The 25,188-nt window shown below is 46.5% G+C and overlaps 1 protein-coding gene across 2 annotated transcripts in view; it reads left to right on the forward strand.

Moving 5' to 3' along the window:
* CDK19 (cyclin-dependent kinase 19) overlaps positions 1–25,188 on the forward strand; it is a 236,930-nt gene that overhangs the window by 58,816 nt on the left and 152,926 nt on the right. For both annotated transcript variants that reach the window (XM_015418762.1, XM_015418763.1), the window contains one exon: positions 20,595–20,705. In XM_015418762.1, the coding sequence (XP_015274248.1) occupies positions 20,595–20,705 (111 nt within the window). The remainder of the gene's footprint in view (positions 1–20,594; positions 20,706–25,188) is intronic.

Consider the following 25,188-nt stretch of genomic DNA (forward strand, 5'->3'; position numbering starts at 1 on the left):
ACATACTCTGAGTGTTGTTGGCTGAGGGCACTGGGGCCTTGGCCCACCCACCCCTGGGTCAGTCTGTACACATGTTGCATTACTAGCAGGATGAGACCAATCTGCTCTGCTGAATTGCAGAATCTACGCTGTGAATCAGCCTCCCCACCCTCCCTCCAATGACACCCAGACACATGCACGTACACACACACACGAGCACAGTTGTGGTAATTGAGGATGCTTTATTGAAGGGCTGCAGGGACAAAGGATCTGAGGAGTCCTGATTCCACCTCTGCATGGCCTGAGGGGAAATGGCCATTCCTCTTCAAGGGCAGTTTGTCAGTGGGCTAGAGAACCAAGGGGCCAACAATCTGGATACAAATGGAGGACGTGGTTCCCATCACAGTTAACATCATCAGGTTACTTGGTCCTACATCGATCTTGAACTGTGTGTGTGTGATTCTTCTCCAAAATGTTTTTCCTTTCTGAAGGGTCCCCACACCAAAGATCTCTGGCAGTGAGTGTGTAGACATGACATGGGATGCCAAGGAGAGAGTGGGTGTTTTGCTGGTGAACCATCCACCCAGCTTGCTAGCAGACACCCTGCTGAGGCTGTCAGAGGCTGTCACCAACTGGGTGCTGAAGTTCCCCAAGTTGGTGGTTCTGGAGGACTTTGACATCCATGTGGATACTGCCTTAACAGGGGTGGCCTCAGACTTCATAGGTGCCATGATGACATTGTGTCTCTCCCAGGTGGTCTTCTCCCACGCATGAAGCTGGCCACATACTAGATTTACTTTTTTGTGCAGGGGGTGATCTGGAGTCCATAGTAATTTGTGAACCAGTGCCAAGGTCACATCACTTCCTGATTAGGGTCAGATTGAAGATAGCTGCCCCCTCCTGCTTGGGTGGTGAGCTGATCTATGCTTGCTTGCAGAGACTAACGGATTCTATTGGCTTCCAGAATGCTCTGTTGGATATCTCTGGGCCTGCTGGTGGTTCACTTGATGAGCTCACTGAGTCCAGGAAGAGGGGCTTTCAGGAGGCCATGGATAGAATTGTCTCCGATGCCCTCTTTGTCTTCGACCCTTGGTGGCTACATAGTATAATGAAAAGCTAAGAGAGATTAAAGGGTTGTTAAGGTGGCTACTTCTGCTTCATTGACTATGCTAAAGCCTTTGACTGTGTGGACCACAACAAACTATGGCAGGTCCTTAAAGAGATGGGAGTACCAGACCACCTCACATGTCTCTTGAGAAACCTGTATAAGGGTCAAGAAGCGACAGTTAGAACCGGATATGGAACAACTGATTGGTTTAGCATAGGAAAAGGAGTACGAAATGCTGGCCTGGATGAATCACAAGCGGGAATTAGGATTGCTGGGAAAAAGATCAACAACCTCAGATATGCAGACGATACCACTCTAATGGCAGAAAGTGAAGAGGACCCTAAGAGCAAGATTTGATTAGCATTCTTTTTGAAGTAATCAAAATGGATAAGTTGAATATGTTTTTGGCGGGAAAATCAGAGGAAAAATTTAAACAGAAATGGCAAAATGCCATAAAATGGTACGAAGAAAAGTTGTAATGGTGACTCCCAATTGTTAGAAAATGAGAGATAAATGTATGTAAGTTATGGAAAACTGAAAATAAAATGATTAAAAAAAAAGAGGACCTTAAGAGCCTCTTGCTCAGGATAAAAGAGGAGAGCGCAAAAGTGGGCTTGAAGCTCAACATCAAAAAAACTAAGATCATGGCATCCGGCCCCATCACTCCTTGGCAAATAGAAGAGGAAGTCGTGGACGTAGTGACAGACTTCACGTTCCTGGGATCCCAGATCACCCCAGACTGTGACAGCAGCCATGAAATTAAAAGACGCCTGCTCCTTGGGAGGAAAGCGACGGCGAACCGAAACAGCATGATAAAAAGTAGAGACATCACCCTGCCAACAAAAGTCCGCATGGTCAAAGCAATGGTATTCCCAGTAGTCATGTATGGCTGTGAGAGTTGAACTATAAGGAAGGCCGAGCGCCAAAGAATAGATTCTTTTGAACTATGGTGCTGGAGAAGACTCTTGAGAGTCCCTTGGACTGCAAGAAGATCAAATCAGTCAATCCTAAAAGAAAGAAACCCTGACTGTTCCCTGGAAGGCCAGATAATGAAACTGAAGCTCAAATACTTTGGCCACCAAATGAGAAGGGAGCACTCACTGGAGAAGACCCTGATGCTGGGAAAGATTGAAGGTCAAAGGAGACGGGGACGGCAAAGGATGAGATGGTTAGACAGTGTCATAGATGCAACGAACATGAAGTTGAGCCAACTTCGGAGGACGGCGGAAGACCGGAAGGTCCATGGGGTCGCGAAGAGTCGGACTCGACTGTGTGACTGAACAACAACAAGGTGGCTATACTGTATTTTATTTTTTTAATTTGGACTTCTATCCCATCCTCCCCACAAGCAGGCTCAGTGCGGGTTCCAACAATATAATACAGTATACAATGCAATAAATTCAATTAAATATAATTAAAACCACTTGAAACAACAGTCCGCCAGGTGGGCCATCATAAAATAGCACAAAATCCTAAAATACCATGTAAATTCTGATCAGATGTCTTAGCAATTAAGATGGAATTATTAATACAGGCCACTAATGGGGGGGAGGGCAGCCAGAGGGAGGGGACGTCCACTGCCCCTACCAAAAGCTCAGTGGAAGAGCTGCATCTTACAGGCCCTGCAGAATTGTAATAAATCCCGCAGGGCCCTGATCTCATATGGGAGCTCATTCCAGGGCCAAAAAGGCCCTGGCCCTTGTCAAGCCAAGTCAAACATCCCTGGGTCTGGGGACTACTAAGAGATGTTGATTAGTGGACCTCAGTGTTCTACGGGGCTCATGTGGCGCCAGACTCATGATGAAGAGCCTAGTTGAAGGCCAATGAAGTGGTGGTGAAAGTGGCAAAGAGGAATTACTTTTCTGCCTTCATTGCATCTAGCCCAACTGGTTAGATGATTCGACAATTAACTACTCCATGTACAGAGTTAGATGGATGCTGGGCTGCTGGGGCTTCTGCCTGAGCTCCTAGAGGACTGACAACTTTCTCTTTTGCTCTCTCCTTGTCCCCTCCCACCCTTGTGCTCGCCCATCGGCTTCCCTGGAGCAGGAGGGTAGGCAGAAGGGAGGAAGAAGATGTGGGCCCAGATGAGGCAGGAAAAAGGTTTGCAAAGACTTCTTTTTTATTATTTTGGAGGTGGCTCCAAGCGGTACTGGTGCTGGGTGGTTGGCAATGGTAGCATGGACGCCCTCAAGTCCGCCAGGTGGGCCATCATCCAGAGTCCTAGCATAGCCAAACAGAACTGAGGCAGCAGTATGCATAAGATTAAGTGGAACAGAGGAAACGGAGGCCCCCTCACCACAGATCTGCTCCCCTTGTTCTTTGCCCAGGTCTCTGGAAGAAAAGCTTTGGGGCTCCTTTCTGAGCATGCTCTCCTGAGAGCTGACTTTGGTGTGGGAGGGCACACAAGAATACTGCCCTGGCAGGCCCTCTGCTGGTGGGTGCTTAGGCTTGGGAGGGGGGAGTGCGTGCGAAGGACAGCAAAAGTTTGGGAACTTTAGGAAAGAGGGCAGAAAACGACAACATCAGTAAACTTAAAGGAGTTGACTTCTTTTCTGGTTCATATTTGTTTAGCGGAACAAAGGAGGGGTAGAAAGATCTGGCTTTAGAGTTTTTGAGTGAATCTCTGTAGGCGGGGCTTGAAGTTACCTTCTGTTGAGTCAGACTCTTGCAGAGTAATCCTAAACAAGTTTACTCAAGTCTATTCCATGGGGCTTACTTCCAGGAAAATTCAGTCAGTCCTGGCTGCATTTTAAACAATATATATGCTGTTGCATTGCAGGTAACATTGTGAAAAGATTAATTTTTTCTAACCAAGCTATATAATGATGACAACAATAGAGCCCATAATGATGATGGAAATAACACAGGCATGCAGCATTGGAAATTTATTTTGTGTACATATTTGTAATAACTTTGATGATTTATTTGTGTCGTGTAGCCAACACAATAATTTGGGTTTGAAATTTGTTTTATGGTGCCTGATATCTTCTAGCTTAGGGGTGGCCAAACTTGCTTAACATAAGAGCCACATAGAATAAATGTCAGATGTTTGAGAGCTGCAAGACATGAACAAATATTACACGTTTTTTTTTGGGAAATATGGAAATTTGCTTTTTATTAACATTAAATGAAACTGCCAAAAATAATAACAAAAGGGTAAAAGCAAATATTGATAATGATATTTTTTTGCTAATGATATTTAGCTTCCCCAGCTGCCCTGCCAGGAGCCGCATAATATGTGTGAAAGAGCTGCATGTGGCTCCTGAGCCACAATTTGGCCACCCCTGTTCTAAACCATTAACGAAAAACAATGACCCCCCTGTAGCATGGAAAATTCAGTCATTTTGTGTGTTGTCTCATATTCCGACAATGCTGCAGTAGTTCTCCATTGTTTTTAATCAAGTTCTCATTTGTTTTGAAGTCCTCACCTTCCTCATATATTGATTAGTTGTGGTGTAAGTTTTTCCCAGCAGCATTAAGCAGTGGTCTGTCATTTAGGAGAGTAAAATACAAGAAACAAAGCCAAGTAAGGTATAAAAATAGCAATGAAATCTGTTGTGAGCATCTGCCTGCCTGAAGAAACTAAAGTGTATCTAGTGGCACAATGGGTATGTCATAATCTTGCCTAAATGCAGACTCCATATAGACCCAATCACACTGCATGAACCCACATGCCCAGCTTGTGTTTCCACAAGTTGTGCCTCAAGAGTGCCTCTGAGCATGTGGAGCATTTTCCTTTAGGGAACTTTTTTTTTATAGATCTTAAGGGCAAAGTAACTCTTTATAAGCCCTGATCTTTTTGAAGTAAACTATTATCCTTTATTAAAAAAAAAGAATAGGACTCTGAACATATGAAGAGTGTCATATCTGGCTAATAAAAACCAGCTTTTAAAAACTGATGCAACACAGTACCCCTGTGCATGTACAAAAGCCCCAAAGGGTCACACAGACACACATGAACACATGGAGCTGCCATACTGAATCAGACCCTTGGTCCATGTAGGCTCACTCACAACTTTAATGCTAGTAAATTGACTCACAAAGTAGAATTTTTGCTCACAACACTCCACAGTTTAGCGGGAACGTTGGTGTTGGTATCCTGCTTTGGCATATCTCAGAGATACACTGGTGTAGGTTCAGTCAGTTCCCTGAGCCTGTTTGCCCACTCCCAATTGTGCTATAAGAAGCCTTCTAGCGCCATACTAGATCAATGGAGAAATAATGGGTATAAACCCTAGAGAATATCTTATAGAAAGCTATGTAGTATCTATGCAGTCTAGCATGCAGGGAAGAATTTAAGAGAAATATTGCAGAGAAATATACTGCACTGAAACAAAGCCAAAAAACATCTTATGAAATACAACACTTATTATAAGGGACAGGGGAGGAAAGGGGTGGTTGGATTCAAAAAAAGGGAAGGATAGAAGGGCAAAGTAAAATGTAGGGCACACAGTAACACATTGCACAGATTTTTAAATAAATTCCATAAAGTCTGTCTAACTTGGCTAGTTATACTTTAAGTAGACTGTAATAGATTTTGCAAAGCATGTGCAGAATCCCTTGCAGTAACAAAATGGCAGTCTTTAATCCCTGCCAACTATTCTGTGGACCGCTGTTTCACATTGTTCCACTGAAAATGAAGGAAATCACAAATGTCTGTATATTTATTGTCAGTTCAAACTGACCTAAGCCAGCCTCCTCTCTAAAACTGATTTAGTCAATCCCATGCAAAACCCCACCTCTGATGTCAGAGGCTAACCTTTACCAATCAGAACATTATTAAAAGGATAGTTCCTCCCTCTAAGTAGTTGTTAATTACTCTGAACTACCATGACAAACCATTGACCCTGTCCAAACTAGTTTGTCCTTTGTCAAAAAAGGATTAACTTTGGCAAGGTAGTCCATTGTGGAATGGGAATGAATGGGTTATTTTAATGTAAACGCCAGTGGTCCAAATTCCTGGATGCTCTAGGTACTCTTGAACCGTAGTAAGGTTTTAGGGGTTTTGTTACACCACCTCTTCCAGTGGCTTACAAAAAGACATTGTCAAGCGTTAGCTGCCCCGTGCCCTTGGAGTCCCTTTCACCCTCTTGAGGCTCCTCAGGCCTCATACTCCCACATTCTCACATGGAAGGGGGTTCTCTCACCCTTGGCCTCCTCTTTCTGTGCCTCTGTGAGTCTCAGTTCTGTTCCTCTCACAGGACTTGGCACCTGTGGGTAGAGTTCCTCCTTGGCCATCCTTGGAGGTGCTCCTTTTATTCCCCATACTGTCTCCCCATTCCTTGGCATGCCCATCTGTCTCCTTCCCGCTGTGGCTATTGGGTCGTAGTTCCATATGCCCCGCCCTTCCCTCGCTGCATGCACCCTCCCCCTTGCCACCAGACCTGTAGAGGGTGGGGGCGTTGACAGAGCTGCGGCTGTGTTTCCCAGGCATCCTGCCCTGGCCAATGCCGTCCTCTCCTGGGTCCTCTCCGTTGCTGTGGCTTCTCTTGTTTCCACCCCGGTGGCCACCCCCTGCTGGCCTCTGGGCCTCTGGGCACACTTCCTGCAGCTCTGCTGGAACCAGCCACCCTTACCCTGTAATGCCGTGACTGTCGCTGACCTCTGCTCCTCACCCAGCTGGGCCTCCCTCAGCATCTCCCATTGCTTCAGAGGATTGCACTCCCGTCCCTGCCTCCATCGTCTCCAGTCACCTGTGCTGCTGCCATGTCACCAGTGTCAAGTTGCCCCTGCCTTCCCAGTGTGGCGAGTAGAGGGGAGTGGGAGGCCTGAGGCTTGGGAACCTCCGTATGGCCATCGCTGGGTCTGGGGTAGGTTGGTAGTTGAGACCTGCCAGTATTGGGTCCTGATAGACATTTTAAAACTTCCTGTTCCATGGTGTCAATGGCTTGTATCCAGCAGGAATGTCCATGGTTGTAAGGGGTTTCCTTCTAATTCCTTGCTTCCCCATCTACTGCTGCTGCCCACGGTGCCCCAAAATGCTGCTTCTGGAGGTGAGGGAATCTCTCAAGAATAGTATTGGGTATAATTGGTGATTTGCAGCAAACAGGTGAAATCAGCAAAAATCACCTCCCTTTTCTGCCTGCAGAAATCCTCCATGAGATCCAAGCCAGTATTCTCAATGATGGGAAATAGGCCAGATCTAGACAACATTCAGATCTCTTGATTTGATTTTCAATGAGAAAGAATGTCCTGAGCTTGTAGTCAAGTGAGTCACACAGCGCCTGGCCGTCAGGACCTCTGGCAAGTCAGAAGTGGACCCAGGAGCGGATTCCTTATCTGAGGATGACCATGAGGAGCCAAGAGTCACCCTGGGAGAAGATCAGGAGGCGCAGAAGACACATGACACCATTGGATCCCATCCAGACTTAGATCCCATGGATCCCAAGACCTCAGTTGTTATACCTGCCCCTAAAGATTTGACTCCTGATGTTGTTGCCAGATTCCAGTGCAGTCAATCCCCTGCTTTGCAGGGGCCAAGTCCAGGGTCATCAGTCACCCACCTAGCAGGAGTGGCCCACAAGGAGGCTGCTCAGTGTTGACAATGCATCAGGCTTGGCAGCCTGTGTTCCAGCTTCTGAGCCAGATCACTGTCTGTCTGAGTACATATAGTGCTTCATAGGTTTGGGTCTCAATCAAGCCCTGGCTGGTGGAAGCCCAGGAGCAGGTGGAGCTTCTTCATCTCCAGGATATTTCAGCCCTGGGCTAAGCAAGAGAGACTTTTTGGTTCAACCTGATCTTCAACGTGGTCTCTGTGCTTTCACACCCATGGGATACAGTGTGCCTGCACTGGATCGATCGGTATTGTAGCAAGCTCTTAACGGATTTTCGCGCCCAGACCTCAGGCATGCGCAGGAACCCCACCACGCATGCCCAGAGGGGTGGGCGCAGACATCCCGCCAGTTCCTTTCTTTCCGCCGTGCTTGAAGTACCTTCCTTTCGTCGGTCAGATTGGTAGCTATTTTCCTCAGAGGCTCTTCAGATTTCTCTTCAGTTTTTCTCTTAGTTTTCCACTTTTACCTTTGCTTATTCGTTCTTTTCTTTTTTTAAAAAAAGACTTCGTTTAGTTTGAGGGGGAAGTTTTTTCGTTACCTCAGTTGGGCTCCCCCCCCCCCGTTTTCTTCTCCATCTCGTTTATTTTATGGAGAAGAAGTGGGGCTTTTTCAAACGTTCTAAGGGGTGTGGCAGTAAGCTTGCTCCACCTGACAGCCACACCCTTTGCATTTTTTGTCTTGGTGAGACGCACCGACCAGAGTCCTGTCGACACTGTGCCAAGTTTTCAAATCAAACCAGGAAGAACCGAGCGGCGCGTCTCCAGGTGGCGTTACTGGAATCGGCGCTAAATCCCGCTTCCGTCATGGATCCAGAAGTACCGGTAAGTCCATCCACATCAACGGCTCCAGTGTCGAAGTCCTTGTCCGACATTGTCCAGTCAACATCGAAGCGTCCAGCACCAATGGTGCAGTCTTCGGTGTCCACTCCCGTGAAAAAGGAGAAATCGGGTAAAGAACGCAAGTCTGCCCAAAAGGGTTCCTCTAAGGCCCTAAAGGCAGCAAAGTCTGGAAAAGTCACGGGTCCTGCCCCTAACGTGCCCCCCACTCCAACGACAGTATTGGCGTCGGAGGCTCCAGTCGCTCCACCGATACCGACCATCCAGCTGATGGACTCTCCAATACACCAGCTAGACTACAACACGCTGGTCGATATGCGTCCTTTCTCCAACATCGATAATGTTGAGATCCTCAGTCGTCCCCTGGGCACGGATCGCTCTCCCTCTGCTCAGTCATCGACATCGACAGTCTCGGAGTTCCATGCCGATATCGACCCAGGTCGGCATCGACAGATCCCTCAAAACACTCAACGTCATCCTCCCCGTCTGTTTGCCGAGGATCGGCCTTTCGATATTGATGATCGGGCTAATAGGGGCCACTCACGGAGACGAGATGCTACACTGTCTCCCAGACGCTCCCGCTCTTGGATTAGATCCCCATGAGTCTTCCTGCCCCCACCATCTCCTGCTCTTTCCTGGGATCACCGTCAACTACATTATCTCTATGGGGCTTATCCACCCGCATCCATGCCGTGGTTGACTCCAGCAGGTTACTCTGATTGGGATCGTTACTCTGCTCACAGATCACGGTCACCCCATAGATCGAGGCCCTCAGCATATCTTTCCCGTTCTCCGGATCATCCATCTGATGACCCTCCCCGACATTGACCAGATCAATATCGTCCTCCCAGTCCCCCTATCCCACCGTCAACAGATCCAACCGGTCAGATCAAAACCACTCCGGTACAATTACCAGAGCCCGATTCCTCTGACTCTGCGGATGAGGATTCTGATACGGGGGCTTCAGATGTACACAGCTCCCCTGACCAGCCTTCTCCGAACCAGGCAGTAGCCGATGATCAACCTATATCTCCATCTGAAAACTTAACTTCCTTCGGAGACCTCGTGAAAAGAATGGCCCACTCCCTTGGCCTTTCAGTCGTACAACCACAGGTTACAGATGCCATTTTCGATGTGGTACAACTAGATACATCGACGGCTATAGCACTACTCATGTCCACGGTCCTGTTACAGGCAGCTAAAGCTCCATGGGATAAACCGTCATCGGCTCCAGTGTCCACACACCTTGGGTCAGTCACAAGCTCTGGCACAGCTGTCCTTGAAAAAGAGCAGTTTGTGTCAGAGTTCTCTCAGCCCCACCCACCTCACAGGGTGTCTGTTGTGGGGAGGGGAAGGGAAAGGAGTTTGTAAGCTGCTCTGAGACTCCAAGTGAAGGGCGGGGTATAAATCCAATATCTTCTCTTCTTCAAATTCAATGGTAGTTACTTCCTCGTCCAAGTCAAAGAGAACCCATTCTGCCCCTTCAGACAGGGAGAGCAGAAAGCTAGATGCATTCGGACGACGTTTCTACTCTACTGGAGCACTAGGGGTGAAGACCACCAACTACTTAGTGTGTATGAGTAGATACCAATACACTTTGTGGGAGAGGCTCTCCGAGCTCTTGGCAAACCTTCCAGAAGATAAGCATCAGGCAGCCCGCATCATCCAAAAGGAGGGCATGGTGCTGGCAAAACAACAAATTAATACCTCTAAACATGCCCTAGACACCTGCTCAAGGACAGTGGCTTCAGCCATAGCTCTCCGAAGACATTCCTGGCTATGTAACACCAATCTACAGCCAGATACTAGATCATGCGTAGAGGACCTCTCCTTCGATGGCCTTGGTCTGTTTAATAGTACCACAGACACCATATTACAAGACATGGATAAAAGCATAAAAGCTTCTTGTGTTCTGGGCGTTTCTTCATCCACGAGGCAGCAATACCGGCCTCGTCCCTGATCTAGACCATAGCAAAAACGTATCCCAAACCATCAGTCTCCTGACCGGCAATGGAGGCCACGTACATCCTCTGGAGGCCAGAAGCCCACATTTCAGAAACCTAGATTTGGATCAGGACAACAATCCTCCCTCAGTAAGCAGACAAAGTTCGCCAAGCAGGGTTTTTGACTTTTAATGTCTTCCAGTCACATCCAACCCGTATAACCCCCTTCCTCCAAACTTGGCACCTCATCACCACAGATGAATGGGTGCTGTCCATCTTGACCCAGGGTTACTGCATAGAATTTATTCAGAACCCCATGCCTTCGTCTCCACACCCCCTTCTCCAGCCCTTCTGGAAGAAGTGTCCGTCCTTCTGCACAAGGGAGCCATTGAGCCGGTGCCACTTCATCTACAGGGCAGGGAATTCTATTCCCACTATTTCACAGTTCCAAAACAGGATGGAGGCGTTCGACCAATCTTAGATCTACGGGCGCTAAACTGCTTTGTGAGCTACCACCGCTTCCGCATGGTGTTCTTGTAGCAGATTCTGCCACTTCTACAGAAGAACGTCTGGATGGCCACCCTCGAACTCCAGGATGCGTACTTCCACCTCACCATCCACCCATCCCACCGCCAATACCTACACTTCGCAGTTGGTCAACATCACTACCAATATGCAGCTCTGCCATTCGGCCTTTCGAGTGCACCGAGAATCTTCACAAAGACGATGGTGGTGGTTGCGGCCTTCCTTCATCTCAAGGGTATCTCCATCTACCCATACATCGACGATTGGTTCTTGGTTGCAACTTCCAGGGACGCCCTAGTCTCAAACATCAGCGAGATGCTAACCCTCCTGGGAAACTTGGGTCTGCAAGTAAATCTGGAGAAGTCTCTACTTCAAGTGGTCCAGAAAATACACTACATCGGTGCGCTACTGGACTCCACAAATTGTACAGCTTACCTGCCACAAAACAGAACCGCCGACATCGTCAATCTAGCCACTGTCATGCGTACTCGGCCTTCAGTGACTCATGGCCGCTACTACATCAGTCCTGGTTTTTGCCAAGTTGAGAATGCGCCTCCTGCAACTCTGGTTTATCCGCAATTTCAATCCAGAGCGAGACACACACTGAATCCACCTATCCCCGCCTGTCAAAGTACGGGACTCTTTACTTTGGTGGACCGCTCCTTCCAACCTTGTCCAGGGAGCACCCTTCCATCCTCCATCACCCCAAATTACCCTGACTACAGATGCCTCTCTCTCGGGCTGGGGCACCCACATGATGGGACTTTGTGTCGGAGGCAGATGGGACCCACAGAAACGGAACTGGCAAATCAATTTTCTGGAACTGCTCGCGATACGGGTCGCTATCACCAGTTTCCTGCCCCTGATCAAGGGGAAGTGTGTTACGGTCCTCGCGGACAATACTACTGCCCTCAGCTACGTAAACAAGCAAGGAGGCACTGTCTCCCAACGCCTCTGCAACCTCGCCCTTTACTTGTGGGACTTCTGCATCACCCACAACGTCTTCCTAGTCATCACGCACATCCCGGGGCATATGAATGTGCAGGCAGATCACCTGAGTCGGGCACAACTCAGTCTGCATGAGTGGGAAATTAATCTGACTTACCTTCTTCCACTCTTCTGCAAGTGGGGGTTCCTCCAGATAGATGTTTTCACCACCAGGACGAACAAAAAGTGTCCTCTGTTCTGCAGCCAAGGTGGCAGGGACCCACAGTCTTTAGGGGACGGTCTCCTCTACCCGTGGTCCAGAGAATTTCTCTTCCTCTTCCCTCCACTGCCTCTACTTCTGAGAGTGGTCTGCAAAATCATCAGCAACAGAGCGGACTGCATCCTCATAACCCCGTGGTGGCCGAGGCAACCATGGTTCTCAACCATCCTCAATCTGTCAGTGGGGGTCTACCACTAATTTCCTCCGGCACAAGACTTTCTGTTCCTAACCGAGTCCCCTCTCCTATACCACAACATGCCACAAATGAAGTTGACAGCCTGGAGAGTGGCGTCAACGGCTTTTCCACCCGCATAGCAAATGTTTTGCTAAACTCCAGAAAGTCCACTACACGAAAGTGTTATCATTACAAGTGGCTAAGGTTTTGTTCCTCCTTGGGTAAGGATGCCCCTCAAGCCACCTCCGCAAGTCTCGAGAAGGTTTTCGAATTCCTCCTGTCTCTCGTTGACTCGGGAGTGTCACATTCCTCGTTAAAGGTTTATTTGGCTGCACTTTCGGCATACCATGTTCAAGTTGAAGGATGCACACTGTTCTCGCATCCCCTTTCTAAACGTTTTTTGAAGGAACTGTTACACCTTTACCCTCCCATCAAAAGTCCTGTCGTCTCCTGGGACCTTCCCCTGGTCCTTTGCCAACTCACCATTAAACCCTTTGAGCTGCTGGCAACTTGCGACATGAAATTCCTGTCCTGGAAAACAGCCTTTCTGGTTGCTGTCACTTCAGCAAGGCGAGTTGGAGAAATACGGGCTTTCAGACATAACACTCCTTTTTTTTTTTAAATCCCTGGAGGGATATTTTTTATTATTTTTTATAAGACTAGAAAACTACAAAGAAAATATAAAGGAAAGGAATTACATCTAAGGATAAAGGATAGATAACCACAGTACACTAAAAACCCAAGAGGAGGAGATCATATACGTGTTAATCTAAGTGTTATTAATAAAAGTGTTAGTACAACAATATACTTGTAGAGTTCTTGTTTATCTCGGCTTCAATGTTAGTATGTTAGTTGTGTGTGAGGACTTTCTGAGCATCTTTGTGTTAGTTGCTTCAAAAGGCAATTTTCAGAGTCTTTCTGCCTTTACTTTGGTTTTCTATCTCTAAAATCATATATAATTTTTGTTAAAAAAAACCCTTTTTTGATAGTGTTCCTATTTATTGAGATTGTGGGCACATTATGGTTTTTTTGGAATCTTGTAATTTCAACCATTTTTTTCACATTTTTGTAATTCTCAAATTATATTTTGCACCTTCAATATTCCTCCTATAACCTTCGTTGATTTTAAAGATGACACCCTCTGGGATCGCCCACCTGTACGAAATTCCATTGTTTTGAAGAAAAGAAATTAAATCCTTATAGCTTTTGCTGTTTTGGCGAATTTCAAATGGAATGTCTTTTAAAGTGTTAATGTTTATATTCCCCATTTTCAGTGGAGTTGCTGAGGTCGCTTTTAAAATAGCATCTCTGGTCTGTCTTCTTGAGAATCTGACCACAATTTCTCCAGGCAGGCTATTTTTTAAATATAATTGGAGTATGCCCTATAAGCAGTCTACATCTCTTTTACTACTTCATCCGCTGTTGAGCCTATTGCTGGAGCAATGATCTCGCTGGGCAATGTCCTCAGATCCTCTTTCACCGATTCATTAACTCCCTGGAATCTGAGAATCATGTTGGCTTTTTCCATTTGTAGCTGTAACAAACGGTTTTCTTGGAAGTTTTGTTTTGCTTCAACTTCCCCCATTCTTTTCTTCATTTTCGTGTTTGTGGTGTCTATCTCTGTAATTCTCTCAGTCGTATGCTCCACCTTCTTTGCCGTTTCTGCCAGTTGGAGCTGCTGGGATGCGAAGTTTTGATTCAGCGAAGTCAGTTGCTGGTTAATACCATCGACTTCCACCATAGTCCTTTGCTATGAGCTTGCATGTCAACCCATTCCTACCTATGTCACTCCACATGGGCGGTATCGACATCCACCGCTTTCCTGGCTGGTGTTCCGCTAGAGGACGTCTGTGCGGCTGCTACGTAGTCCTCGATATCGACCTTCGTGACCCACTATGCACTCGATGTCCGAGCTCGATGGGATGCTGCATTCGGCAAGTCGGTGCTGCGATCTCTCTTCACTTGACCCTGCTGCATCCCCAGGTAGGACCCTTGGGTGTGTTTTCTCACTGATGATGCTGTGTCTTAACCAGTATTCTTTGTGTTTTCTGCACCTGCCAGCTCCCTCCTCCAACTGGTTCAGCTCTTGTAATCACCCATGTGTGGGACTGCACAGAGACCACGACGAAGATAAACAGGTTGCTTACCTGTAACTGATGATCTTCGAGTGGTCATCTGTGCAGTACCACAATCCCACCCAGCCTTCCCCACTGCTGGTATCTTCTGTTCACCTTTCTTTGGCTTGATGGGACTTACCGGTAGCAATTGAAGAAACTGAGTGGGAGGCGGCTCTCTCCCCTGCTCCAGGCATGCACAGTATGTGCTCTGCTCCCCAGGGCAGGAAGAGAGCCCTCCACAAGCTTTCTGAGGCAAAGCTCTAGAAGTTTCTCCGGTAGAGGTCATGCGCAGGCGCCCAACCCATGTGTGGTACTACACAGATGACCACTCGAAGATCATCAGTTACAGGTAAGCAACCTGTTTTTCCTCCAGCAAGCATCAAAGCCTTCTACAGAGTTGTTTGACGTGTGCATTGTAGCACTGTGAGCTTTGGTTCCAGGAAGAATAATGTGCCTGAAGAATTTCTCGAAATATGCAACTGTTGCCTGGGAGGTGTGTTGCTTTGATGCTTGCTGTATGTCTTTTCGGAAGGCAAAACAGCCTACAATATTGGCATTGACGACTGCTGCATCTTTGATCAGAAAGCAAGATAGTCTACAGCATTGAATCCTGTCTGCATATTCATCTCTGTAGCTGTGGACGTTTCTACAAGATATATATTGTTCTTTAGGTTTTTGTTATCAACGTACTATAATTAATAAGATACACTAGGGTCTTTATTGTATATTTAAGTATATGATTTATACAAACATATGAGGGCATAGTAGCATATCAGAATTGTGTGTTTTGTTTTAACACAGTGTTTTTCCACATTTACCCCACCAGGGGGATGGCAACCCTAGTACTGTTCCAGCAGTCTTCTGAACTTCAGGAGCAGGGTGGGGGGCTCAGCAGGCTGCAACAGGAAAGAAGGAAAACCTTATTGTGCAAATGAAGCCGTGCTCCCACTGGTTTTGATGCAACCAATTGTGTGTTTTTAAGCCCTGAAAGACTTAAGTTTTGATTAGGAATAAGCAGTTCTAACCTTGAATAACCTAGTTGTCTGGTTTGATGTTTGTCAGTTTTACCATGTGATTGCAAGTTAAGTGGCATGAAATTTAACTGTGCCAGCCATCTCTCCATAAAAATGCTCAACTTATTTGTTTGTTTAGGTTATTTCTGTGCTGCCTCTTCAAAGTCTTGCTTATTTATACTGTTACTTATACTCTTTCTGTGAACTCCATTGACTGAAAACACAATACTAATTGTCTCATTTCCTTTTTTGACTTTAAGCACAGTCCTTTTAAAGTTGTTTGAAATGCTTTTGTTTAAAAAGAATGGTGTTCAGTAATGCCAGAAGATTTTGAGATCCTGAAATGAAATTATTTATAGAACTGCCTTTCAAAATGCTTGTCACAGACCAGGGGTGTGACATGACTTCAGCAGCTTAGCAAAAAGAAAAACAGTACCTGGCAATAATGCATAGAAAAATAGGATACAGATTCACAAGTGCCAAAACTGTGATTGTTCTTTGTTTTAAAAAAGATAAAGTTGTCACAGATCTGTTGCTCACTCTGTCATCTGAAAGCCATGTCTCTTTTAACACTGCTAGGGTGCATTCAGTTGGTGCAGTGATTTGTCTTTTTCATTCTGATATTGAAAGGGACTCTGGCATGCCAACTAGTTTAAGCATACAAGTGTTAAAGAGACAAGTGACATTTATTGGCATTTTACAAATCTTATCTTTTAGCAGCATCACTTAGGAATTGCTTGCTTCCTCTTTAGATATCCAAAAATTATGTGTATACTGAATCAGGGGTCATTTCGTAGAAAAAGAGCTAGGGGGACTCATTAGCATAACTCATTAGCATATGCCACACCCCCTGACATCACCGGATGTGTGTCCTCCCCACAGCCGGCGGCGACCTCCAGCGGGCACCAGCAGGGAGCTCCAGGCCCCACCCTCCCGCACCTCACCCGGGGGGATGGCGTCCCCCCCCGGTCCCCCCCAAATGACCCCTGTACTGAATCCTATTGGCTATCTGAGGCTCCGGTCACACAGGCCGGAAAATGTGGGGGGGGTGTAGCGTGGCTGTTTGCTCTGGGGCAAAATAATGCGCGGTTGTGCGATCAGACATCCCGTGGAGGTCCCGTGGTTAGGGGGGAGGTGCCGATCACAGGACAATCCTGCGGCGCGGCAAAGAAGCGGGGCAGCGGGGCAAATGGGGTTGTGTTTTTTTTTAAAAAAAACCCCTGAAGTGTGCGCATGCTCCATTGTGTGCTTGTGCGCATCTGTGGAGACTTGGGGGGGAAAAACACCTTTTTGTGAGGGGACATGGGCGGGTGCCGGAACTACCACCGGAAACGCGATCAGACGCCCGCCCTTGCCCCGTGGTTTCAGGAAACTAGTACCTTGGAGGTACTGTTTTTTTACCTCCTCGCATCTTCGGCGGGAAGCCTCGGGTTCGCCACGGGAACTCTACGCTTTCCAGATCTGGCGGTTTGATCACGCCCGGAAAATCCGCCTATCTTCCGTCTCTGCAGTGTGGCTAATGCTCCGTGTGACCGCAGCCATAATCCACTAATATCCTTGGTACCATCTAGTTAAGGCAGTTAACAACATAGGTTAAGTGGGTCTGGATCTGTTCAATGCCTGGATGGGTGGTGCTTCAAAGTCCTGCATATGCTGCTGCATTGATCCATTCTGCATTGATCCATTCTGCATTGATCCATTGATCCTCGATCCATTCCAGTCTGGCTTTCGCCCGAGATATGGGACGGAGACTGTGCTGGTTGCCCTGACTGACGACCTCCGACGGCATCTGGATCAAGGCGGTGTGGCAGCGCTGTTGCTGTTAGATCTGTCGGCCGCATTTGATACGGTCGACCACCAGCTGCTGGTCCACCGCCTTGCCGACGTGGGGATTCAGGGGCTCGCCCTCCAATGGCTTGTCTCTTTTCTCCAAGGTCGGGGACAGAGGGTTGTGCTAGGGGAGCAGCAGTCCCGGAGGCACCTGCTTGAATGTGGAGTGCCTCAAGGGGAACGGCGATCCCCCGCGATTCCCCAAATTGACCTCTGCTTGTGGGATCCCACTACTTACTTTTCTCCAGTGTGAGAACTGTCAGTTTATTCCTAGTTTCTGCTATTTACTACATTTTTAATATGTAAGAGGAGCCATTGTATCCATGATTGCGAAGTTCACTCAAGGGTCTTTGGTGCAGTACCTTGTCAAAAGCCTTTTGGAAGTCTAATTATATAATATCTACTGGATCACCCTTATACACATGCTTGTTAACCCTGGGGTGTCAAACTCATTTGTTATGAGGGCCAGATGTGACATAAATGAGACCTTGTTGGGCCGAGCCAGGTGTGTCACAAAATGTAATGCCAGGTAGCAGAGATATAAACTTTATAACGGACACGAACACAAAGATTCTTTTTTCCTTAAAATAAAAGCATGCTTAAAACATCAGCACTCTTGCAATATTTTGTTTATTTAACAGTGTCTGATGACTGATACCTCTTGCTCTGAATTACTGCATCAAAATGACTGTGCTGTTGCAATCTTGAGTGTGCTATTCAAGTGTGTATCTGTAAGTTGCAACCGTAGTTTGACATTCATTACAGAAATGTTATGCTCAGAGTTCTGAGCCTAGGTCCCAGGGGAAAACATGAAATGGCTGGGCATTGTGAGCTTTTGTACATAAATTGCTTCATGTGCTGGTCAAGAACATGAGAAGGCACCATCAGAGAAAGCGTTTGACAACGTTACTTGGCCATTTATTATAGAGACATTGAGAATGGTGGAAGCAGGTGAAAACTTTATTAAGATGATTCAAGCTATATATAATGAACAAAGAGCAAGAGTAATGGTGAATGGCGAATTGACAAATAATGTTAAGATTCAAAAGGGGACTAGACAAGGCTGCCCTTTATCGCCTCTTATATTTATCCTAGCCTTAGAGGTATTAAACAATGTAATAAGAAGGGATAAAGATATTATTAATAATAGTAATAGTAACAACAACAACCAACCACCACCAACAACAACACCACCACCACCAACAACAACAACAACACTACCACCACCACCACCAACAACAACAACACTACCACCACTACCAACAACAACAACAACAACAACAACAACAACACCAACCACCACCACCACCACCACCACCACCACCACCAACCAACACCACCACCAACCACAACCCCACCCCCAACAACAACAACCACCACCACCACCAACAACAACACCACCACCACCAACAACAACACCACCAACCACCACCAACACCACCACCAACACCACCTTATACCCTGTTCGAACCCTGAGAGGTCTCTGAGCGGCTTACATATTTCATTATCCCTATCTATGGGCACACACATAGTCAGGGGTGGGGGTTGTCTACCGGCACCCAGTGGTGGGATTCACTTGTTCCTTCAGCTCTTCTCGGCTCGGCTTCGGCTCGGCTTCTCTCGTCTACTTCTTCAGGTGGTCTTCGGAGTCGGCTTTTCCCGGCGGGCCCATCTGTCGCGCAGATCGCGTCGGCGTGGCTCTGGCTCTGTCCATTAGGCTCCACCGCGCCTGCGCCTCTGTGTCCTCGCGCCTTCTGGCTCCGCCTCCGCCATTGCCCGGTCCACTGCTGATGTTGCACCTCCTTGCCGCCATCACTCATCGCTCCGCCGCCGCTGCTCGCTGCTCCACCGCTGTTAGTGTTCCCACTGCACCTCACAATGGAGGAGGGTGCCCCCTGCCATCTAAGGCAGGTACCCATTCATCTACTCGCTTGCTGTTATTGCTTTCGAACCGCTGGGTAGGCAGAAGTTGGGACTAGGGCCGGGTGCTCAGAATAAAATTTATAGAAATTCTTTAAATATGGTAATAGAGTTATAAGAAAATATACTGATCTCTTTGTATGTTTTATGTGTGTAAATGGATGTTTGTTATGTAGTATGTTTGTTTGTTGGTGTATAATATGAAAAATAATAAAAATGTACCTTATGGGTACTTAAAAAAAAAAGAACATGAGAAGGCACCATGACACAGACTGAGAGCTATGTGTTTTTCTACAAAACTATAGTCTTCCTCAGTGGTCAGTATCAGCCTACTATCTGGGAAGTCTAAATTCAAAATCCCCAAAGGAAATGTGCTGGGTAAACCTGGTCTGAACACATACTCTCAGCCTGATCCACCTCACTGACTTGTTATTCCTCATCTAAATCATTCACATTGCTTTCCTACTGAGAAAGACTGGATCATGAGGGTGTGAATACAGTGAAAATGGGGAGGGAACCCAGTTGCACCCAGGAGAGCCACAGCATAACAACCCCAACAAAACACACACTATAGCAAGGCACACAAATGCTCATACCTTGGATAAAACTTTGTTGGTCTTAAAGGTGCTTTGTATTTCTCCTATGTGATTGAGGCAGCCAAGCAAAGAAAGCTCTCCTTCCTTCCCTTTGGGGAGGAGTCTTAGTCAATGGAAGGAAAGAAAGGCTTGCCTTTCTCTCCTGTGTGATTGTGGCAGCCTGGCCAGGAAGCAAGCTCTGGCTTGTTCCCTCCCTCCCTATGGGAGGGGGAGGAGCCTCAGCATGTGCAGGGAATAGAAGCTTGTCTACCTGTTCCTCCCAAGTGATTGCGAGAGTCTGGCAAAGCAAACTACGATGACGCAGCAGCAGCAGAACTGGAAGAAGCAGGAGACAGCCAATTCCACTGTGGGCCTGACAGAAGCCCTCTGGGGGCCTGACTTGGCCCCCGGGCCGCATGTTTGACAACCCTGGGTTAGCATGTCCTCCTTCCTATGTCTAAAAAGTTACACTTCTCTTTAGAGAAAAGTTAAAAGAGAGAGAGCTGGTAGAAGGAGGGAAACAAAAGGTGTCCACTTAATGCTTTTGCTCCCTGAGCTGTTGACCTACTGCCGAGATCGCTGTCTGAAAAGCAGGACTTCACTGAAGAAGACACAGAAGGCAACATTCACTATGCATATTTTTGAACTACCAGGAAAAAATATGCTTTCTCCTTTTTTGTTTTGTGAGGTACACTTTTTGGTACGGTTATTCCAGAGTTACTTTAGGAAGAAATAACTCATGGCACATTAAAAGTAAATGATCTGTTTTGTAACAGCAGAAATATTTTGTTTTGTCTCTTTACATGCAGCTTTTGCGAGAACTGAAGCACCCTAATGTGATTGCATTACAGAAGGTGTTCCTGTCTCACAGTGATAGAAAGGTGTGGCTGCTGTTTGATTATGCTGAACATGATCTGTGGGTAAGTTAAGAATTTTCTGGTGGTTTGATTGTTTTGCATGTATGTTTTTACTAGGGCTAGTGTCAGCATACTCTGAGGTGGGGCAGCTGTCTAGGGCCTTGGATTCTGGCAAGACCCACTGCTGCTGACTCCCTACTCGCACATTTTCTCTGAAGCCTGTACTCATGCCCTTCCACTGCTTGTAAGTGCTTTTTGTCACCTGTGCTCCCAGTTGCATGTGCTGCTTAGCGCTGCTGGATAATGGCATGTGGGTGGTGCACAATTCATGGTGGCCATGGATGTGGCACTCCTAGCTTGCATCCACCACCCAGTATCACTGGGAGGAAAGGCATGTAGGCAGTATGGGCAGCTGTGAGTGTAGGTGGTGGGAGACCTTGAGAGTGGGCAGAGGAAGGATGCACAGGTAGGTGGAGACACATAGGTGTGTGGGCAGGAAGGGGGGTCTAGTAGTGGGCATAAGGGGGCCCCCTGAAAACTCTCTCCCCACGGCCCCACAAAATCTGGAACTGGCACTGGTCCATAGCTAGAAGCGCTTTAAAATCCTGGTTAAGTATGCAAATCCTGGTTAAGTATGCAAATTTGCACAATTTTCATGTGTCAGCATGTTACAGAAGGCACATAGGGAGATGGAAACCTGACTTAAATGCCCTAGGTAATCTTGTACTAAATGAAGCAATCCCAGATTTGGATATACATTTGGATAGAATTTTTAGGTTTATTTGGATAGAATTTTTAGTCATAAAGACCAGAAGCTTTTTCCTCTTCTTTTCTCTCCCCCCCCCCATTTTTTGTCTTTTTCAATTCAAAGTGAAGACTTTTGGGAGTCTGTTCAAACTCCTGGAATTCACTTTGGCCTATTCCATTTCACTGTGGTGCATTCAGGACTATACAATTTTTAAGCTTGTGTATGTAATGCAAATGGAGATCCCAAGTTTGATCTAGAATTAAGGGTGTGTGTGGGGGGGGCATCAAATAGCTATTTTGATCTGCTCCCTATCCAGAGTCGTCATAAAAACAAACTCTCTTGAGGATGCGGAAATATTTATTTTCCTCAATCAGAAAAAATATATAATCACATTGGAAAAACTTTTAAAAAATAGTATTCAAAACAGTAACAATTATTGTTCCCAAATATGTGCTTAATACTGCATTTGCAAAAATCAGATGACTTAGAAGGCTGTTTGTACCCTTGAGTTCTAGGGCTCTTCCATGCTTTAATTAAAAAGAAAAACCTGTTAATCTTTGATATTGTCACTTCATGGTTGAGTTGGTAGGCTTCAGTAAAGCAATGTTAGGAAAGGCATAGCTGCTGAAAGATTGCTTGCTTTTTGAAGGGGACACCAGAGCCACACCTGAGTTCATGAGACATATCTTTCAGAAACTACTTTACAATTCTTAGTTTTAAAAGCTGTATGTTGTGCAGTGTGGCAGATGGGAATGAAACTTGAAAATCAATACAAATAAGATGCTGTTCAGATATTGCTTATCTATGCCCATTATTCATGCTTTTGGTTCCTCATGTTTAGTCTGAAAATCAAACATTTGCCATAGATTTCAATAGAAATATTATTGTTACTTCAGTGCTTATGTGATCAAGCTGTACAAAACTAGAGCTATGCTGACATGGAAGTTGCATTTGCCCATGATAAACTAATGTATTGCAATGGTAAGGGACCTGTATGATAAAAGCCAGTTATGCAAGACCTGACAAGACAAGGAAAATACATGTGTTCAGTGTTCAAAGTAAAAAGTCATGAGATTTCATGCTCCTGCATGCACAGTATAATTTATTTGGGTTGGCTTGTTCTTACAGGTTTCCTGACATGCTCCCACTCACTTTTGAAGCTTTCCCTGTCACATTTAATTACATGAAGAATGAGTGTACACATCATAGCTCAAATTTGTTATAGCCTTGTTATAAATAGCTTCGTTTTATATGTATAAAACTTCAAATATGTATTAGCTGCATTTATTTGCTTTTAAAAACAACTTAAAACAGTGCTTTGCTTTTAGCATAAGCAGCATGTTTAGAATCCAGTTTGTAGATCTTCTCATTTGATTATTACTTGCACAGTGTGAAAGACATCCTATGATCAATAGCTGTGTAGCATCGTTTAGATATTCTTCGTGGTCTCTGTGCAGGCCACACACCATGGGTGGGAACTTCTTTTAAGAGGTGCCTGCACTGTGTGTGGATGGCCACGGCTGTTGCTTGTGCTGCTTGGGGGAGGAACACAGACCCGGCTCCTGTCAACATTGCTTGAGATTCACTAGTCAGACAAGGAAGAATAGGGTGGCTCGCCTAAAAGTGTTTTTATTAAAGCAGTCCTTAGCCCCAACAATGGCCAAGACAGCAGGAAAGGGGCAATAGCCGCCTCCCCCGTTGTTAGAGAGAGGAGATTTGGCACACCATGCTGCAGCCATTATCGGGCAGCAAAAGGAGAAAGCGGACAAATCGCTTAAATGACCGTCTTGCTCTGGCAAAAAGCCCTCAAAATCAAAGGTGCCTAAGTTGTCGGAGAACACTAAGCCTAACATGGCTCGGAGGGCCACCGATGAACGCTGCCAGGCACAGTTAATGGTCACTCCAATTGTGTTGGCTGGTTTGTCCTCAAATTCACCAACGATGAAGCGCAAGGAATCGTGTTCGGACGTGTCCACTTCGCAGGCGAGCACTCAAGTGCCTATGCTGGTGTAACCGAAGCACACATCGCTTGTGCGCTCTGTGCCGCCTCTAGAGATTCTGGCAGAGGTTGGGTCAATGCCCAGATGCCTAATGCCGGGGGGTTATCGGTTCTACGGCACCCGTTCCAGTAGTCAGTCTCCTGCCTCCTCCTGCTATGCTCTTAGCGAAGAGGAGAGGTACAATTATGAGAGGGCAAGCTGGAGCCCAGATCAGCTTGCACCGCCCTCCCGGGCCCGGCACAGAGATACCCTGAGGGACCGGGCCACGCCCTCATCACTTTAGGGGGATATTTGCTGCACATTGCAGGTACCTCTTAAAAGAAGTTCCCACCCATGGTGTGTGGCTGCACAGATGACCACTCGAAGATCATCAGTTACAGGTAAGCAACCTGTTTTTCTTGCTAGTTACATAGACATAATCCAAGCTGTATGTATTTTGTTGTTTGAGGCTCCTCTACCCCAAGATGGTGTCTTCCTTCCTTCCACTGTCCCACCACTGCCTGCCACTGTCCCACCACCAAAGAGGGCAGCTGGCCCATCAGCCTCAGAATTGGGAAAGAGAAAGGGTTTCAGTACTGGGTCCTCTTTCTTCCCCATACTGGCTCTCCATGAGCACATACGTGATCTCATTCTCTCACCGCCCCCTGTTCTGACCTCAGTCAGTTGCTTCCTCCTTGACCAAGTGTGGTGCCTTCCCTTTCATGGGGTTTCTGGGCCCCACCACACCTGGACTGTCTCTAGTCCCCTTCTACTCGCTCCACCTCGGAGACTATAAAAGGAAAGGTAAGCCTTTCCTGCCTCTTCCACCTGCTGCTTGTGTCCCTGCCCTGTTCCTTCCTCTTGCTGTTCAGGGCACCCTCTCAGGGTGCAGTCACACGGTCCTTTTGATAGGGGTTTGCCGCTGTTCCCTCTCACATTTAAGTTTGCTGATCAGACAGGTGAATCTGCCTCCCGCGCCGAAGCGGGCTCACTCCCGTAATGCTCCCGGGTTTTCCTGCCCCCGGGAAAATCACCATCTTGCTTTTAAAATTTTTAACATCGGAACCGGAATAGAGGAGCACCAAAAATGTTTTATGATGTTATTAACTATGTATTGATTGTTATGTAATTTAATATTTTATACTGTTTTATGGTTTTATTTGGCATTATGCCCTGTTAGCCGCCCTGAGCCTTCAGGGAGGGCGGGATAAAAATCGAAATAATAAATAAATAAAATAAATAAAGTATTTTCCTGGCACTTTAACTTGGAATGTGCGATTTTGCTCATCTGGACAGCCATCTTTTGCAATGATTGCGATTAGGGCCGTCTGACCGCTCTTTGGGTTTGTTTGTTTGTTTGTTTTTAAAAAAGCTTCCGGTTTGAGCACTTGGGCAAACATGCGTTTAGTAAATCCATTATTAAACATTTTTATTTTCATTTATCTGTTTAAAGATAACAGCGGCCGCCCAAGCGTGCCCCGTGGCTGGCAGGATCACCTGGAGGGACTCGGTGCGGTGGAGGCGCCACTGCAGCCCTGATGAGCTAAGCTGAGTGCAGCAGCCCTCTCGGACGTTCTTCCTTTTCCTGCCCTTTCAGGGCCGGTCGGGCAGGCGGCTTGCTGGAGCTGTCATATTATCTTTAAACAGAGAAATGAACTTAAAATGACATTTAATAATGGATTTATTAAGCTCATGCTTGCTCAAGCGCTCAAAGTGGAAGCTTTTTTTTTTTTAATGAGTAATGCACAGTGATTTTCCTTAGGAGCTGGCAGGCGAGCGGGTGAACATAAGAACATAAGAGACGCCAATGTTGGATCAG

Source organism: Gekko japonicus, unplaced genomic scaffold (assembly GCF_001447785.1).
Source record: "Gekko japonicus isolate JY-2015 unplaced genomic scaffold, Gekko_japonicus_V1.1 scaffold880, whole genome shotgun sequence".
In the NCBI taxonomy this organism is placed as follows: Eukaryota; Metazoa; Chordata; class Lepidosauria; order Squamata; family Gekkonidae; genus Gekko; species Gekko japonicus.